Below are 19,317 nucleotides of genomic sequence, written 5' to 3' on the forward strand. Positions count from 1 at the left end.
CTGTTGTCTGTAGGGTAAGTAGACGCAGATTGAATTTCGTGCTGTGTCAAGGACAAAATGAATCCTTAATCTAGCTGCTGAAAATGCATATTCACTAGAGAGTAAAGTGGCTCCATCTCTCAAACTTATATGCACTTCATTTCTCCCGTTGAGATGATTTTGTATATCAGGTTTGGCTACTCTTTATTAACCCACAAACAGCACAGGCAGTATCGAAGTTCTCACCCTACTCTCACTCACTCGCCCTGCTTCCCGCTCTCTGGATTTATCACTGCACATAAAGCCTCCCTTAAGCACAGAGGAAGATTTTCATGATGCATACAAAATATGGAAATTCTATCTGAGTTACCTTCGTGTCGACTCCAGAAATATCTAAGCATTATAGTGCTTTCTTATTATATTTTAAGATGAAGAAAAGCTATTGTTTAGTAAAACTGGACAAAATTACATCTTCTGTTCCTCAGCCATCTTGCAGGCTAGCGGATTAAAGATGTTAGGTAATGAGGAGAGAAACCTCAATCCTAGTTACTTCTCATTGATTCTGTCAGAAAAAGAGAGTTGTGTTCACCATGGTGAATTCTGCTCTCCAGTAGCAATCAGGCCACAAGAGACAGAATGTTCTTCCGTTTCCTTTCCCTGTTCATGAACAGGCCAGACAGGCCGTTCCTGAATTCTGATCAACTCAACGCCCTTCTCTCCCTACTCAGGGTGAGAATTCGGGTGTCTCACCTGCCAGCCATGTAGCGTGCACTCCCAGGTTCATTGTTCTGAAAACATCCACCATCTTGGCCCTGCTGCCTTCTGAGAGAAGTAAAAAGCCAAAAACCAGTTGTTATGAAAACTACAAGAGGAAATTATTTTAAATTCCATATTTCTGAAAAGCATTTATAATTACTCAGCCCACATACCTGCTCTGCCAGTACATGAAATACTTCCATATCAGGAGGCAGTGTGAGTCCGTCAATGCCTGTGCTATCCAGCCTGCTGCTGCAACTAGAGGACAATCTCTTGCCCTCGGGTTAATTATGTCTGTCACCTGCTTCACTCTCCCCCACATTCCTTAGCCATTAAATGGAGCTCATGAAATTACTCATCACAGGGGAAACACCTAGAATCTCAAGTTCATTGGGATATGGAAAGAGAAAATTCCATCATTTAAAAATAATGTTGGGTGGTTGAAATTAATTGTCATACACTGTTCTTTCATTTTTTTTTTCAACTAATTCCTTCCATGCAATTCCTTAGGAGGAGTGAGAGTAGGCAGAGATTATCCAGCCCAGCTCTAATCAAACATCTAGGGGGTAAGACTAGATTCTACATGATTTCCTAGGGAAATCATACAGAATTTCCACTCAAGGAAATGGTTTGGAGTTTGGGCAGAGTGATGAGCTAAACCACAATTCCTGGAGGAATATAAGGAAGAGCATGCATGAAGTACAAAGTCCAAAGATTCCAGAGGCAGAAATTGAGGATAGCATCGCTAAGCCTGACTGCTAAAGAGCTCAAAGGAAAGCGGAGCAGAAAGCAGCAAAGAGGTCATGATCTCATGTTGGTAACATATATTTCAGAGCCAACAAGAATGAGTAGATGTATCAGCTCTTCTTAACAGGGCAGGATATGGGCTCAGCTGTGGTCACAGAGTCCCAGATTTGGTGACTTAAGAAGGAAGTGTTTCCTTTTATGTAGTAATCCAGAGGGAAGCGGTCCAGGGCTGGGGGAAAGTTAGATCATCCTCAACATGCAGCTTCCATCCTGGGGTCCGAGGTAGCTGCCCCTAATCCTGCCACCTGTCACCTGGAGGGAAGAAAAAAGACCAAGTGAAGGCGCATACATCCCTTGGGAGAAGTTGGCATGATGGTGGTAAATATCACTTCTTTCTCACACCCCATTGTCCAGAACTTAGTCATATGGCCACACCAGGCTGCAACAGAGACTAAGAATTGCAGTCCGTGGCTGGGCAGCCCTATGCCCAACTATCACTGTTCTATTATTAAAAACAGAGAAATAGATAAAGGTGGATAACTGGGGCTCTGGAGATGAAAAGCACCAGCTCAGCTTCAAAAAATGTAAAGTCTAGCTGGGAAGATAAATAAGCTCACAATAATTAACAATAATAATAATAATATAAAGCAAATATTACCATGTGCTTACCAAATACCAAGTATCCTATTTAGCATTATCTTATTTAATACTTGCAATGGTCTGAATGTTGGTGTCCCCCAAAATTCATATGTTGGAACTAATACCCACTGTTAGTATGACGAGGTGGGGCCAATGAGAAGGGATTAAGTCATCAGGTCTTCATCCTCATGGCTGGGATTGGTGCTCTTGTAAAAGAACTCTCTTGCCCCCATGTGAGAATGCAGCAACAAGGCACCATTTACGAAGCAGAGGCCTTCACCAGACCCAGATTTGCCAACACCTTGATCTTGAACTTCCCAGTCTCCAGAACTGTGAACAATAAATTTCTGTTGTTTATAAATTACACTATAAGGTATCTTGCTATAGCAGACTATGGACTGAGAAAATATAGCAGAATATGGACTATAGCAGGAAATGGACTAAGACAATACTGAAATGACTCTACTATTATATGTATTTTATAGATAAAGAAACTGAGACTTAGCAAGTTTAGCTAACTGACAAAAGGTTAAACATGGAGCCCAGATACAAACTGAGTCTGCTGGATCCTAGAGTAGAGGTCAGAAAACTATGGCTGTTGGGCCAGACGCTGCCCTCCCTGATTTTGTAAACTAAGTTTCACTGGAACACGGCGATGCCCATTCATTTACATATTGTCTATGACAACGGCAGAACTGAGCAATCACGACAGAGAGAAAGAGAAACCTCAGAGGTTGGACTCTTGGACCCGCAGAGGGTCAAAGAGGAAATGCTCTACTTTTTCCCTGAAAATGACTTATTTCACTGAAGTTGAATGTGCATCAAATAAGCATCGTACCAGACCAAACAGCCTGCAAACCTGAAATATTTACTGTCTAGTCCTTTATAGAAACAGTTTGCCAGCCCCTGCCCTAGTGCTAGAGGGTTAGGTGCAATCAGCTAGGCATGCACAAGCTACCATGAGACCTAGAAGAGGATGCCTAAGAGAGAAAGGCCAGGGCAGGCGAGGAAGACTCTGAGAGGAAGTCCAGATGTAGCCAACTCTTGGTTGTTGATTGGCAACTGAGCAGTCAAGACAGTGGAGCTAGAGGAAGAGCTTGTGGAGAGACCTGGAGGTCTGAGGGAGTAGGGGTAGGTTCAGGGGGACCCAGGTGTTGAAGGGGGTAGGAGAGGAGGGCTGTCAGGAGAGGTTGGGGACATGGAGATTCTTTGTGGTGGAGGATGACATTGAATAGCTACAGAAGCCTGCAGATTAGGGTTTCCCTATGTGGCCAGTCATTGCAGTCATGTAGGGCACTTATTCAAAATGAGATTCTAGGGCTCCACCACAAACCTACCCAATCAGGATCTATACTTCAAAGAAGCTCCCTATGAGACTCTGGGAAACACTACTGAAGATGTAGGAAGATAGTGAGGAAGCAGGGCCCCTGGCCAGAGGTTGCTGCAGTCACCCGGGGCCAGCAGATATGTATGCCCAGAGGGGTGGAATGGCAAAGTTTTATGACAGCCTGTTGGTATAAAGTGAAAGAGAGGAGAGAAAGAAAAAGAGATCATCATTTATGATCACAGTCATGGGGAACAAGAGCCCAGATCAGTCCTGGTGAGCAGGTGGCCCCAGTGAGGTCTTCTCCACTTTCCCCTCTGTAACTTGACCTTGGACTTCCGGTATCAAATTCCAGTTATTACCCCCAAAAAAGAAAAACTACCCACATCCCAGACAAATTGCAGTCTGGCTGTTTTAGAAATCACTAAACTTTTACAGAATCAAAGGTGTTAGAAGAGTCAGCTTCGAGGATGTGTACCTCTTCGTGCTCATTTCTGGCCCTTGGAGGAATTTTTTTTTTTTCTGTTTGTTTCAATGGCCTTAGAAAAGAATTGATTTGTGGTTATCTCTGTATATGAAGAGGATATTTTATACTCTTGTTTTCTTGCTTTTATGAATCTAAAAAAAGTTATTCAATCACCCTGGGGGGAAAAAAGAACAATGGAAGGAAGGGAATTCAGTAGAAAGAGTTTAACTGTACAATGCTTTCTCATTTGGTATGCGGCAGTGAGAGAAATGCATCCCTCGACTCATTCATTGAATAAATAAATCATAGGGTTAGAGCTTAAGTAATAAATAATAGAAAAGGAAAGGAAAGAAACTAAGAGGAGCTGACAAGGTAAAAATAAATAAATAAAAAGAGCTACATTCAAGCAAAATGATGAAACATGGAGTATTATTTGCCATTTTGTCCTCTTTGTATTTATGTGTCATATTTTGCTAGAATTTTTTATTTGATTGTTTATTCTCTGCCCCCATAAGCTTTTGGACTGGCAGAGGGTCGAAGAGGAAACACTCTACTTTTTCCCTGAAAATGACTTATTTCACTGAAGTTGAATGTACATCAAATAAGCATCATACCAGGTGCTGAGCAGTTATTGCTACTGGTTTGCTGGCGTGTAGTATATTTTAAGTCACTAAATTTGGGGGCTACCTGTTACATGAAAATGTATAACTGCAATGCTTGGTGTTTGTTGGTCTCCTTTGGACATGACATGATGAATTTAGCCCTGGGGTTTTGCATGCGGTGTTAGCAATGCTGGAACTATTTCCCCCTGGCCCCTCTGTGCTTGATTCTCTCTTCCTAGCCTTCCAGGACTCACACATTAGATAAGACTTCCTTCAAGATTCCTTTCTTGAAAGCCCCAGATGTGGGACAGATGTCCCTTCTATGTACTGATACAGTACTCTGGACTGCCCTTAATATGACTAACAACCAACTTTTATTGAGTTCTTACAAGTCTAAATGTCATGCATAGATTATCTTTTTAATTCTCTCAACCACCCAATGAGATAGGTACTATTATTAAGTTATTTTTATTGGTAATGAAACTGAAGCACAGAAGGGTTAAGGAAAGAGTTCTAGGTTACCCAGATGGGAAGTGTTTATTGTCTGTGCCTCTCTAGAACGATAAGTCCCATGAAGAAGGAGCCCACGGCTGCCTGGGATGATGTCCAACAGAGTGCCCAGCACAGTCTGGTGCCTGATGTTTCTCCCTCTCCCCTCCCCTTCCCCTTCCCCCTCTCTCCATCCCTCTTTTCCTCTGTGTGCCTCTGTGTGTGTAATGAATCATAGGGCCACAGGGACTTTCCCTCAATATGAGACTCATCTCACTGCAAGGGAGATTATATGGTTTACAAATCAAATGCACAGAGTTAAATTACTTTCTTGAAGTTGTCTATATTAAAGCCTTAGTTTATGAGAACTGTGCTACCTAATCTAGTTAAGCCTGAGATGACAGAGGCAGAAACCAGATGTATCCTCTCTCTATTCTCCCAGAACTTCATCTGCCAGGCCCCACTGGAAGACAGACCTCCAGAGCAGTGGTGTGTGCCATCTCCCTGGGGGCCTTTCCCCGGGATGTGTCAGGCCAGACAGGCCCCGGGTGCAGAAGAGTAGGGTGTGTGTGAGTTTCTGTGTAGGGTCACATATGGTTTCCGTATTTGTCCCCAAAATATTCATTCTGCACTCTTCATAAATTAGACACGGCCTCCATACAAGAGAAAGACAGAAGGAAAAGATGGCGGCAGCTCTCAAATCATCTGTGCACTTCAGAACTTTTTACCCAAAGCAGTATCTGGGAGACTACCCCCTAAACAGGCAACCAGGAAGCCTCATGTTCAAGGACTATCTAGCCCAGCTTGGCCCATTTTGTCATTTTATGGGATTTGGCAGCTTGGGGGCAAAGCAAGGAACAGATACAAGTGGGCTATGGGAAGCCTCTCCCTTTCTTGTTTCACCAGAACCTGAGCTCAAATCCCAGCCCTGCTATTTACCAGATCTATGACCTTGGCAAGTCATCCAGACCCACTCTGAGTTCAGACCAGAGCAGTCCTGGGCCCTGCGCTGCCCTGTATAAGGGATTCTTTTAACAACAGAAAACACAGAAGTCCTCCAGGGGCCTGAATCAACAAGGGAAGGTGCTCTTCATAAGAGGGGTCCTCCCAGAGACTCTCACTGGGTTAAGGGTTGGCCATTTAATTTGCTGCTGTTTGTCTGAGGTATGAGTACTTGTTCTTTATTACATGTTAGTATACATGTTAGTTGCTCTAAAGTGTTTGTAGAAGGGAGAGAGGGAGGAGAGGAGGGAGGAAGGCTGCCTCATAGAATTGTGTCATTGAATTGAACAATTTGTGCAAGTTTCCTGTCTCAGTGCCTGGCACATAAGGGGAACCCAGAATTAGTTCCCTTCCCCACTCTGGCTTAATGCAAGTTATCTAGGAAACAGCACATCCAAGCATCGTGAATAGGTAGACATTTATTTATAGAACAGATTCATGTAGCAGAGGCTACAGAAATGGGAGTCGGGCAGGAAAGTGTGTGTGAGGGCCAAGGAAGGCTCTGAAAGTTGCATAATGTGGTGTTCTCACAATAAAGGCACTAAGGTGATGGGAGGGGTGGGGACCTGAGCAGATGGGAGGCGGTGTGGTGGCACGGTGGGACTGAGAGGCAGAAAGCAGGAGGAACCCTGCTTACCTTCTGCAGGCGCCACTGCAGGATAGATAGAGGAGGAGCCGAGAAGCCAGCTAGCGGAACTGGGAGACCCATGGTCCCAACGCTAAGCAGGTAGCCCTTGTCTCTGATTCCCGGGCCTTGAAACTCTCCAGCATTATTAAAAATACCAACCCAAGAGCTATTTTCTTTTTTTGATAAAGTAACAATCCCCCATCTGCTTTGAGACTTTAATTCTGGGGAATGGATAAAACAATGCTTATTTAACTGGTGATGACATTTTTCATCTTTTTCCAACAGTGGTTACTTAGATTCCTCCACGTGACTTTGTACTGTTTGAAAATAATCAGTTCAGGTCTAATGCAGGCACATGTAATAGAAAAGGGAATATACTGTGCAGATTGTCCACAGCAGTGCAGGATGGAGAGAGCCCAAATGTAAACAGTGAAGGAAAGGCACTGAGGATACTGCCTGCTTTGCTGGAAGGCTGGCAGAATCAGATGAATGAGGGATTGGTGTCATTACTCTCTTTCTCCCACGCAACAAAGCTTTAAGAACATCAATTGCTTGCTGAAGTTAGGGCTTAAAATATTACCAAATTCAAATTATTGTGTTTACAAAATATCCATCAAAAATGGGAACCAGTGGGCTTTGTCAATGCATGGAAATACACACACACCTACCCACACACAGGGAAACGTTAAATGAAATATTACACAAAATAGTATACACGTGCCAACTATGCCATAAAAATAAATATCTATCATTGATAAAGGTCAGAGGAAATTTTGAAGCAATGCGGTAGTGATCTAACACTCGCTAGGTTGCTCATACTCTTTAAGTTTGGAAAAATTTTTCTTGGTAAATATTCAGTCTTTTTCACATATGTACATTTAAGGTACATTTAAAACGAGTTTCCTAAGAACATAAATGCTCAAGAGGAATAACCAGGAGTTGATGAGGAAAATCTTAATTTGCATTTTTCCTGCCTCAAATGCCTGAAATATCTTGGATATAATGTTGCATGAATAAAGCTTTTAGTGTTTAATGTGATAGGACTTAAACATTCTCTTTTTGCTAGGGTCTATAAAACATTTGCTATTAATAGTCACTGCTTTTCATTTTTATCTACCAAATTTACTAAGGAAAAAAAATATTCCAAGGCTTCTATTGGTCTGCTCAAACCTTTTATATTATCTGGCAAATAAATATCACTCCTCTTAAACCTGGGACAGTTCACTTGGAAAGGGACACTAGGTGGTCCGCCCTAAACATGATGCTTCACATAGTAGGGCTCTGACTTGTCAACCTGCTTCTGACTGTGTTTTGGTCTTCCCCACAGTCTTGCTGAAGTAAATAAGGTAATATTTCTATAGCCGTTGGAGATACTGAAACTGAAATACATCTTCCCCAAGTTTGCACACTAATGACAGTAAAACCTTGGCTTAACATCAGAAGTGAAGTCTAAAACATTCAACCAGGAAAGCACAGGCTTGCTATATTTTGAAGTTAATTGAATGACCAGGATAAACCTATGCAGCTGGTCTGCCTGGGCCTTCCAGGGCTCCCGCTGAGGAATGCAAACTTCCCCTGGCCACAGTTGTGATTCAGCACCAGCCACTGTCCACTCCAGCTGAAATCCTGATGGGGGTGATTCCAAGGCTGACTGCGGTTTCCGAGATATCAGCAAGGATTCCAGGAATCTCCCAGGTAGCTGAGCCCCATTTCTTCAGATTGATCCAGAGAGAACTGAGCTTGGAGAACGTTAGGAACATGGAGATCCCACTTCCCAAGACGGGATTGCCTGCCGTTTTCCCACCTACCCTACCCCTCCTCTCAACATCCCCTCTTCCACCACTGAAGACAAGAACTTCATCACCCACCCCTGACTGAGAATGAGGGCTACGGGGGTACAGAACCTATTTCCAGTGGTTTCAGAGCCAATCATGGAGTTTTCTTGATTTGTGTTTCTTCTTTGTATTTGTAGAGCTAGACATAGAAGACAGATCACCTGATTTCTAGAGCAAAGCCCTTTCTCTACTTTGCTGGCACACTTCAGAATTATTTACCCCTCCCTTAGTGTGCCAGGCTACAGAGGGTATCCCTATGCCTGCATAGTTCTTGTCTAACTCCTTCCTGTGAAAGGGAGAGCAGACCCACACAGAATCAGAAACCTAGTTCCTCATGCAGTTTCCCAAGTCTGGAGTTGCCATTGCACAGATGACAGACAAAAAGGTGAGGGAGTGGGGTGGAAAAGAACTGTATCATTCTTGTACATTTCAACGTGTTTTGCAGGTTACTGACTCAACACAGCTCATAAATTCTGCCTGCATCTCACAAGCCACTTGCTTACTCACTATCTCTGCTTAACGTATCTTGTGAGTTTCATCCATTCTATTTGTTTTTCTTGTCTTGTCTGGCGGAATTGAATACTCTCAAATCCTACAGTAAACACACATTGTAAGCAGAAAGATGTAGGGAAAAATAAGATAAAACACAGAGAAAATTTTTGCTTTATAGTGGCAGGAGAAATAGAAACCCAAACAGAGAATAACTGAGTCACAGTAACGGTGGAGTTTTGAGCAGAAAATGGTGGGTGCTGAATGCTAAGGGGTGACAAAGTACCGGTCACTGAGACTGCATGGTCCTCTGAGATTTACTGGGAGCTTTCTTTCCATGGGGTTGTTTCTGGTTCTTTAAAGAGGATAAATCATCATTAATACAAGTGCATCCCAGGACGCCATACTTCCTGACCATCTCCTCCCTCTTCCAGCCCCTACCGTGCTGGAAATCACACTTAGGATAAGAATAAGAATGGAGGTTTCATGGCATGTGTGGAAGGAGGAGGCAATTGAAGAAGGAGGAGCAGAGGAAGCTCAGAGACCCACAGAAAATATACAGGATATCACGGGATGACTGCTGCTTTTGAACACATTTGTTTGTTCTGGAATTATTTTGAAAGTAAACATAGTAAAGGGGTTCATGTCTTAGCCCTTTGAATAACAAAAGCAACAAGCATATTGTCCAATTCAAGCCACGTATTAGTTTCCTTGGCTGCCATATAAAAGTTCCACAAGCTGGGTGGCTGGAAGCACCATAAACGGATTGTCCCAGAATTGTGGAGGCTGGAAGTCTGAGATCAAGATGTCAGCAGGGTTAGTTCCTTCTTGGCAGTCTGTGAAAACATTTATTCCATGCCTCTCTTCCAGCTTCTGGTGACAGCTGGCAATCTTTGCCATTAACTGGATTGCAGAAGCATCATTCAAATCTTTGCCTCCACCGTTGCGTGGCCTTCCCCCCGTGTCTTCGTTTCTGTGTCTTCCTCCTGTTTTATAAGGACCAGTCGTAAGGGGCCCATCTTATTCCAGTATGACCTCTTCTTAACTAGTTACATCTGCAACAACTCCAGACAAAGTCGCATTCTGAGGTGGGAGGTGGGGTGAAGACTTCAACACATCTTTTTGAGAAACACAACTCAACCCGTAACAGTCCACAATTAAGAAATATAAATTTGCATTTTATTTATTTTGAGTTCTCATTCTCTATCTCTCTGAAAGTAGAAGGATTGAGTTTTTCCCAGTTTAAAGATTTGTGGTAGATTTCACATATAAACTGTTCTATGCACGACACAAACTGTTAACCCTGGTTATCTCACTAGAGTTATCTCTTAGGGGAAGGTGATGGGGGGCTTTCATTTCTGCATTATAAGTGATTATGTTTGCATTTCTAAAACAAACCCATGTACTACCTTGCAATAAGAAAGAACAATAAAGACATATTTTCAAGGGGTTAATGGCTTTTCTTTCCCTCACAGCCTCTAGCATCAGAGTCTCTTTAGGAGAGGGATCTTCATGGATGAGGAAAAAAGCAGGAGATCAGGGGCATGTGCCATTTGGAAAATTGTGCTAAAACTACAATTGCTTTGACGTGCTTGTCTTTAGATATACTTTAATTTATTTTAAATTTTGAAATAGCATTAAAGGAGGACTCAAGGTTTTCACGTTTACCCAAAGGGAACATGGATTTTCAATATTGAGAAATACAGAGGCTTCTTGCAGCCACTCACGGAGGCTTCCTGTCAGTGAAGGCAAAAAAGGAATATTGGGTTTTAAAGGTTTTATCCAAAGACAGATGCCCAGATAAAATACAAGATACTCGGTCAAATTTGAATTTAGGATAAACAACAAATTTTTCAAGTATAAGTATATTCCAACCATTGCATGAGACATACTAATCCAAAAAATTATTCCTTGTTTGCCTGAAATTCAAACTTAACTGGGCATCCTTTATTATTTATGTATGTATTTATCTATTTTTGAGACAGAGTCTTACTCTGTTGCCCAGGCTGGAGTACAGTGGTGTGATCATGGTTCACTGCAGCCTTGACATCCTGGGCTCAAGCAATCCTCCTGTCTCAACCCCCCATGAAGCTGGGACCACAGGCACATGCCATCATACCTAGCTAATTTGTTATTTTTTGTAGAAACCAATTTTACCTATGTTGCCCAGGCTGGTTTCAAACTCATGGGCTCAAGCAATCCTCCCAAAGTGCTGGGATTACTGGCACAAGCCACAGCACCTGTCTGGCACCCTTTATTTTTATTTGCTAAATCTGGCAGTCCTATTCCAAACATACCAATTTAGATACGCTTTTTCTAAAAATTAGACCACAGGAGAGATTAGTCCCAGAAGTCACTCATAAAAGGAACAATACGAGGTTGTAGCTCATCACATTTTTCTTTGCTGATTTTGCACAAGCCATAGAAATGTGGTTCAAATGAATCCTATTTTTGTCAACACTTTGTATCAGGAGTTCTTGACAAATTGTGCAGGAGTTGCAGGGGATCCGTGAGCCTCCTGAAATCACGGGCCAGGTTAAATACATGTGCATTTTTGTGGGGAAAGGAACCACAGTTAGATTCTCTAAAATGTCTGAGACCCCCAGGAAGGTCAGAGGGCACCACCTTAATGCCTTAAGGCTATAGCTTTGAACCCAGGGAAGGCATTTTTTCTGAGGGATTGGGCATTATTTTTCAGATTAATGACTTTTCAGATGATTGACTTTCTGATGGCCTACACTGCAAAATGGAGAAAATCTCAGAAAATGTAAGAGTGGGAAGTTCAGTCTGCTGAAGCATCCCTCCCAAGTGCTTGAGATGCCAAATGTCCTGCATGTTTCGCAAGAGCTGAGTAGAAGACAGGTCAAGGGTAGTGCTGATCATTGTGACTTCCCTGATGAAGCTGAAGGTTAGAGGCATCTGCCTTGAATACCAAAAGCCCTTAAAAAGAGAGATTGAGAGTGGGAGGCAGACAGACAGAGAGCGATGCTCAGGCCATGAATTTTCTTACTACCTTTAGGAAATAAATGACCATTTTGATAATTGCTCCTTTACTGTTTTCCTTAGAACTCTTTCATCAATCTACCAACAGCCCTTACCGATGAGCTCGACTGGCCCCAACTCTCTGGTGTTACAGGATTTCTGGACTCCACTGTTGGGTAAGGATCTTTGCATGCCCTCAGACATTTCAATACATCTGTGTAAAGAAAGAACAAGAGATGGGAGTTGCTCCCAAGATGTTGAAACGAGAATTATTAGGAACTGCTTCTAGAACATGAACTTGAATTCATCCACCATACAGTAGGATGTAATGCAAATTGCATTTTAGCAGTGCTGGCAAGAAAAGCATATTCCTGCTATGGGCAGAGTGGGGGTGGAGTTCCATAGTTTACTTCTGATGGAATATACTGAACACATCACTGAAATTTTCTGATTCAAGGAAAAACAAAGTTTACTTGATTATTTGTTCTCAGAAATTAGTATTTATAAAGATAATGGCTGAAGCTAATTGGCACTTTTCAAGGTCCTAGAATCATCCTGGCTTTAATGCCCCAGATTTGTAGAGACCAGGCCTGGTGAGTTTGAGTGACACACAAACCCAATTCACTACATATGCCTTGGTGTTAAGGCCTGAGGTCTGCTTCCCAGAGCCCACACTTGGCAGGGACACCTGTGATGCTGGTGAAACTTGGCAAGTGTCCCTAACATGGTAGAAAGTCACAGATATGAGTCTATGGCCATCCCACACTGAACACACCAGATCTTGTCTGATCTCTGGAAGGTAAGCAGGGCCTGGTTAGTATTTGAATGGTAGAATGTCACAGATATGAGAAGTAATTTCTCTCCAAACATCCCCTAAACATTTATGACAGTTAATAAGCACAAGGAAGATGGCAAATGAATGGCTTCCATGTGTAAAAAGAAGAAAGGGTAGAGCTTTGATTTTAGGTCTAAAGGCAGGACAGAACCAGCTAGAAAGCCCCTCTCTGACTCAGGCAACAACACCAGAAGGCTGGAAAGCACCATGAGATAAGCCATGAGAACTGTGAGGAGGGCAAGTGTACATGGGGCATGATTTACCCAAATCTGTAAGGAACAGGAACGCCCCCAAGGGACAGACATTAATTATTTTAACAAGCAATTATTCTGATGAACAAAGGACATCGCATGCCATGAATAATTTATTTGATGATTTTTACTCATCTGCTTTAAAAATATTTCTTAAACACTTACCACCTAACCAGGCACATATGTTATAGGTGTTCATTTAAAGGTAAATAAGGCTTGTCCCATCTTTGTAGTCAATTGCAATTAAGGCAGATGAGACAAGTGAACAAATAATGGTAATGCAAGGGAGATATAGCAATGACAGGTCTCCCACAGAGCCATGGGGCTCCGAGGAAAAAGAGTTCATGGAAGTGATCAACAGTCACTTCCTTTGGGGGGTAACGCACGGGAGACTGGGGTGATAAAAGGGGTATAGAAGAAATTAGGAAGATAACTGACCTTCAGGGAAACGTACCCATATTGACATAGAAATAACCTGTGAATACAGGGAAAGCCAAGGAGATGTGTTTTCCAGTGTAGTTACACCTTTTCAAACTTAATCATGTTTTTTTTAAAAGGCTAGTCTTTGTCATTAGTGTAAAAATACTAAAATACTTACTAATACAGATAGTAGGAAGTAACCTTTGAGAAGTAAGAAGTAACTATATGCCAAGCATTTACTGAGTGTTGTATAGATATTCTCTCATTTAACCTCCTTGTGAGGTAGGGGGTATTAGTTTCTGCATTTGTGGTTGAGAGATCCAAGAGCAAATAGACAGAACAAGAATCTTGACCAAGGTTGCTCAGCCAAGAGTGGTAGGGTCTGTTTTCACGGAACCTTATGTCATATCATAACAAAGACATGTTCTTGCCTCCCATAATTTGGGGAGCAAGAATGCTTCTAGCCCACAACTCCCAAACTTTGTGTTGTTTTTATTCTTTGCGTGGGAACATGGCTCACTCTAACCCTTGTCCTCTGTGTGAGAACATAGCTATGGGATGGAGAAATGACTAAGAACCAAAGAAGTCCTCCCCATGTGGAGGTGTGGCCTGCCCTGTTTCACTGACCCATCATATGCCTCCTTAGGGTCCCCATAAGCCCAGACATCTGGAACCTCCTGAGCCCCAGCCTCAGTCCCCTCTTCCCTCTGCTACAGCCTCTGTTGTCTTTACCTAGAACACATCCAGAGATAACCCAGCCAAAGCAGGTTTATGGAAGAGAGAACCTTGGTCATCCCTCGGATGTCAACATCAGAAAAGAAAAAAATAGATATGTTTAAGTGCCCTCCACCCAGTCTAGTCATCTCTCAATAAAAGTATCTGGAATTTTCTCTCAATCAAGGCTTTTATGACAATAACAAAAAGAATTAGTTATGTATGAACAATGAACAGTTTACTGTGCCTTTAATGAAAGCTTAAATTTTTACATATTGACTCTATAAACCTCAACTACCTTTTGGCCCCATGAAGTTGCCATAAAAGAAATACCAATCCAATATTTAAAATTAATTTCCAAGTAGTTTAAATCTTTACTGGAGTCACTCAAGGAATGAAAGAGGAATCCACTCACCATGCCCAGCAAACAGATAAAAATGTGTTTCCTCGTTTCTTTCCACTTACAGCTTGCACACACCAGTAGTTGCCCTGCATTTCCTAAATCTAAACTTCCCCGAAACTTGACCCACACTTAGCTCCTGCTCCCAGACTCTGTTCGGTTGTTCTTAGTTTCTGTTGGGAGATGAGAAGGAAAGCTCCCTCTTCCTTTCTGCATCTGTTCTGTCCTCCCACCAGGGATTTACTCCCTTATCAATGTAAAATCCCACTAGTTCTCCAATCTTGCAGAAGTTTCTACCCATCATCCTGATCAGTGCCCAGCAGGCAAACAGGATCTTCCATCAAGCATGTAATGGGGTAAGGGGAAGAGGAAAAGTTGAGAGTCTTCAGACATGAATGGTTTCTAACTCATAAGCATTATGCGGAGAAATTCTGACGCCATCTCACAAAGTAAGTGATCATCTAGGTATGGCTTATATGAAAATCATCTCTATCCTGATCTAGTCTTTATTGACCTAGTACCTTTTTGTATTCAGTTCTCTATTACTACTTACAAAAAATGCACAGTCTGCTGAAGCAACTTCCTTAGTGTTGACTCTAAGTCCTGCCCTTACCTGTTGTATTTCTGAGGCACACACTGTAGCTGGTTGTTCACCTCCCCTGCAGGAACTTTTCTTTCTTTGTGTTTGTGGGACCCCAAGCTCCCTGGCTGTTCCTCTCAGAATGCTCTTTTTGCCAGCTGTTTCTGTGTACTGTGCCTGTGTTCGCTGCCACTCAGCTGGAGTGAAGAAGAATATACCAACTCCTTTTGATGGAAAGGGAAATGCTCTGTTTGGAATCTGAGTTGCAATGGATTCCCCCATTAAGCAGAAACAGAGGCAGCATGACACTGCATGGGTAGGATCGCCATTCGCTATGTCCCTCCCAGCAGTAGTTACAGCTAAACTATCCATATACCATTGTATAAATTATGCCCGCAGATAATCTGTGCTAGGCCAATCTCCTTATTAAAGGAATAAAAAGTTATAAAGTATATAAAATGTCAAAGAGATTAGCATATGATGGAGGTCCTCGTCTTGTGGAATCAGGAAAATGAAAAGAATGTTGATCCAGAAGCAGCACTTCTGAGAGGTGTATACAGCTCCCGTGGGCATTTTGGGCACATGTCCCTTGAATCCAAATACTTATCCACAGAATTAGTGGATTTCTTTATTCAACTGGATCTCCAGAATGTGCTTGCTACCATCATGATCAGCCTCCTGCTATGGGTATCAACAGCGTTCTTGGAAAATGTACCTTGTGAAAGCATCAGGAGAGAAAATGGCTCCTTCCCTTTCATTCTTTGTTTATGCTCTTTGTCCTCTCAAAATTTATTATCCCCTTCATGAGACAACTTTAATTGAAATTATGTGCATGCATTAATGACAAACATAACCTCTTAGTTTTACAAACCTTTAGTTCTTTCAGTTGAGTTGATATTAACAAAACCTGTTTTCTTGACTCGGGCTTCAGAAAATTCAGTAAGTGATATCCCTTAAAAAAAAAAATTGGGATTTTTCTTCAGTGTGATTCAGGAAGGAATTGAGTAGGTCAAAAGCAGAAAAAAAAAACATCTGTGGGGGTTAAGAGCTTGGCAATAGAGCAGGATAACTGTAAATAGGAAGAAAAAAGTATTTTTAAAAGACTGAAAATAGCTACTGGGCATCTGAGGTGGGAAGATTACTGGAGGCCAGGAGTTTGAGATCAGCTTGAGCAACATAGCAAGACTTCATCTCTAAAAAAAAAGTTTGTTTAATTAGCCTGGCATGGTGGCATGTACTTATAGTCCTAGCTACTCAGGAGGCTGAGATGGGAAAATTGCTTGAGCCCGGGAGTTTGAGACTGCTGAGATTGCTGTGAGCTATGATCATGCCACTGTACTCCAACCCGGACAACAGAACCAGACCCTGTCTTTAAAAAAGTAAAAATAAAAAAGTAAAAAGAAATTAAAATTAAAAACAGTACTTCATGTTCAGATCACTTTCCAAAGCAATTCATATAACAGGAAAATCCTGCTTACATTAAAGAAACCAAAGATCTAATACCACATGTAGAAAGATGGGAAACAATACCAAAACGTTTACAAGAAGGAAGGACTTCTCATTTGAAAGCAGCATTTAAAATCCCAGAGTAGGCATGATAGAGTGAAAGGAAGTCTGTATTTTCAGTTATAAGGGTGCGCATTCTGTGTTATTCCAGGTGGAACATTTAGCATTCCTCAACCTCATTTATGTGCTCAAGTTGAGTTGGACTAGATGATCTCTGAAGTTCTCTCCCACGCTCACTGGGCATGGTTATTGGGCAACATGATGCTACTTCATGATGCTACTTGGTTTAGAAGTACTGAGGAAAATTGCTCAAGAGAGATGATCCTGCTTCTGCTACCCACTCCTTAACTAGTCTGTACCGTGAGACAAGACATGGCTAATTTTATGGGTCAGAGCCTGATGTTCTTGGAACAGTGTTTGGCCAAGGTATATAGCCTGTGGCATAGTGCAGTCTCATGCACAGTAAGCCCTGTGTTGTGTGATATTGAGTGCTTGACAGGCTGGTAAATAAACGTGGGACTCCATTATTGTCCTTTATGTTTACTATATCTCTCCAGAAAACCCAAAAGAGGAAAACAGGCATCTAAATCCTTAACAAAAATAGCCACCCTTACCCAACATATCTAAACTGAGCATTTCTGGTTGTTCATATCCCCTTGTTCTGAATGTGGGGCCAGGAGTCAGTCTAGTCAGTAGGGTTCTGCAGGCCAAGGATAAGGATGAAAAACAGGGCAACAATCAGAGCTTTTTCAAAAAAGTAAAAAGTTAAAATTCATCATAAACAGCAATGAAGGCCAAAATAACCAAAAGCAGCTACCAAAATTATCACACCAAGCTGGAGAAATAAGACTGAGATCTGTAGTTAGCAAAAATGAGTGCAAACCAGATGACATTTTCTAGATTAAATGTTGCTCCCTCTGCCTCCAGCTTAAATTTGGCATATTGAACCAAAGATGTAGCAAATGCTCAGACAAAGCCATTGTTATAAGTGGCACAATAATGCTCTTCAGGGGCATTTAAACACATCTTTAGTGAGAGATGTCCTGGAATCGAAACGTTAAAGGTTATCTACTCTCTCCTACCCAATAGATGTTATATGAGAGAATAATTTTGAAAAGCAGTGTGACAACACTGAACCAAGTCACTTGGGGCAGTAAAGCCAGATAATTGGAGAGTAGGGAATTGCAGCTAAAATTTGCTAACCTAATTTCATGTTTTGAAAAAGGACATGTAAGTACTAAACACTAATGGGCTTAACAACCTTATTAAATCCATTATTCGCAAATTACATGTGATATAATTGCAGATGATTAGCCCTGTTATAATTATACTTTGCAAAACAAATAATTAACCAGAGAGGTGGTCCTCTGAAGTTGGGTGAGGCTGACTGGAGTGGGATAGTGTCCATAGCAGCAGTTCTCCAAGTGTGGTCCATGGACCCCTGTGGGGTCGCTACGACCCTCTCAAGGGGTCCACAAGTAAAAAACTACTTTCACAGCAATACTAAAACAGTATTTGGCTTTTCACTATGTAGCCATTTGTACAGATGGTACAAAAGCAATGGTAGGTAGAACTGTTGACACATTAGCGTGAATCAAGTGCTGGCACCAAACTCTATTAGTAGTCACTGTGTTCTTCACCTCCACACACTCCCAGTTTAAAACGAGAGGGGGACATCCTCCCTTAAAAATGTCACATAGTACAAAGCAGAAAAAACATTATTAATTTTATTAAATTGATTTTTAAATAATTTAATCTGATGAAATATGAAATATGCATAAAACATTTGTATTGTATAATAAATTAACAAAGTATGATGGCTGTCTTGGGGAAAAGTACTTGTGTAGGCGAGATGAGAGCTGAGTTAACTTCTCATGGAACACCATTTTTGCTGAAAAATTACTTGATAACAAAGCATGGTTTTTCAGACTTGGATATATGGCAGATATTTTATCTAAAATGAATGAAATGAGCTTGTAGTTTCACGGAAAATAATTGACAGTATTGGTTGAAAATCATAAAATTTGAGCTTTCAAAGAAAATACTTGAATTTTGAAAAATTTCCATCTTCTAGTGTGAACTTGACAGTTTCCTAATAGTCTAAGACTCTTCTAATGTGATATGTAGCAATATTAACAAAAATGATTTTTTTTTGTATTATAGCATTAAATGTATCAACATTTGGAATATCTTGATAACTCAGGAACCAATATTTTCTAAATATTAGTGTATGATTTAGATAATACATTGATAAATTCATTAAAATTCATTAAAAGTGCAAGACAGACCAATGCATTTTAATGTAACAAGTGTAAAAGATCGTTGATATCATTTCAGATTCCACCTTGCAACTAATCAATCTTTAAGAAACTACTACTTGTCGAATTCTTGTGTAGAATCAAAGACAGCTATCCATAGTTACCTAAAAAGGATACTGAAGTGCTCCTCCCTTTTCCAACTACATGTGTACATAAAACCAGATTTTCTTTCCTTTTTTTTTTTTTTTTTTTTTTGAGACGGAGTCTCGCTCTATTGCCCAGGCTGGAGTGCAGTGGTGTGATTTCTGCTCTTTGCAACCTCTGCCTCCCAGGTTCAAGCGGTTCTCCTGTCTCAGCCTCCCGAGTAGCTGGGACTACAGACACACGCCGCCACACCCAGCTACGTTTTTGGATT

General features: G+C 41.5%; 1 protein-coding gene across 2 annotated transcripts in view; it reads left to right on the forward strand.

Annotated features, from left to right (window-relative positions):
- AOAH (acyloxyacyl hydrolase) overlaps positions 1-19,317 on the forward strand; it is a 228,137-nt gene that overhangs the window by 120,697 nt on the left and 88,123 nt on the right. For both annotated transcript variants that reach the window (XM_073008965.1, XM_073008964.1), the window contains exon 12: positions 12,023-12,114. In XM_073008965.1, the coding sequence (XP_072865066.1) occupies positions 12,023-12,114 (92 nt within the window). The remainder of the gene's footprint in view (positions 1-12,022; positions 12,115-19,317) is intronic.

Source organism: Chlorocebus sabaeus, chromosome 21, assembly GCF_047675955.1.
Source record: "Chlorocebus sabaeus isolate Y175 chromosome 21, mChlSab1.0.hap1, whole genome shotgun sequence".
Classification (NCBI taxonomy): domain Eukaryota; kingdom Metazoa; phylum Chordata; class Mammalia; order Primates; family Cercopithecidae; genus Chlorocebus; species Chlorocebus sabaeus.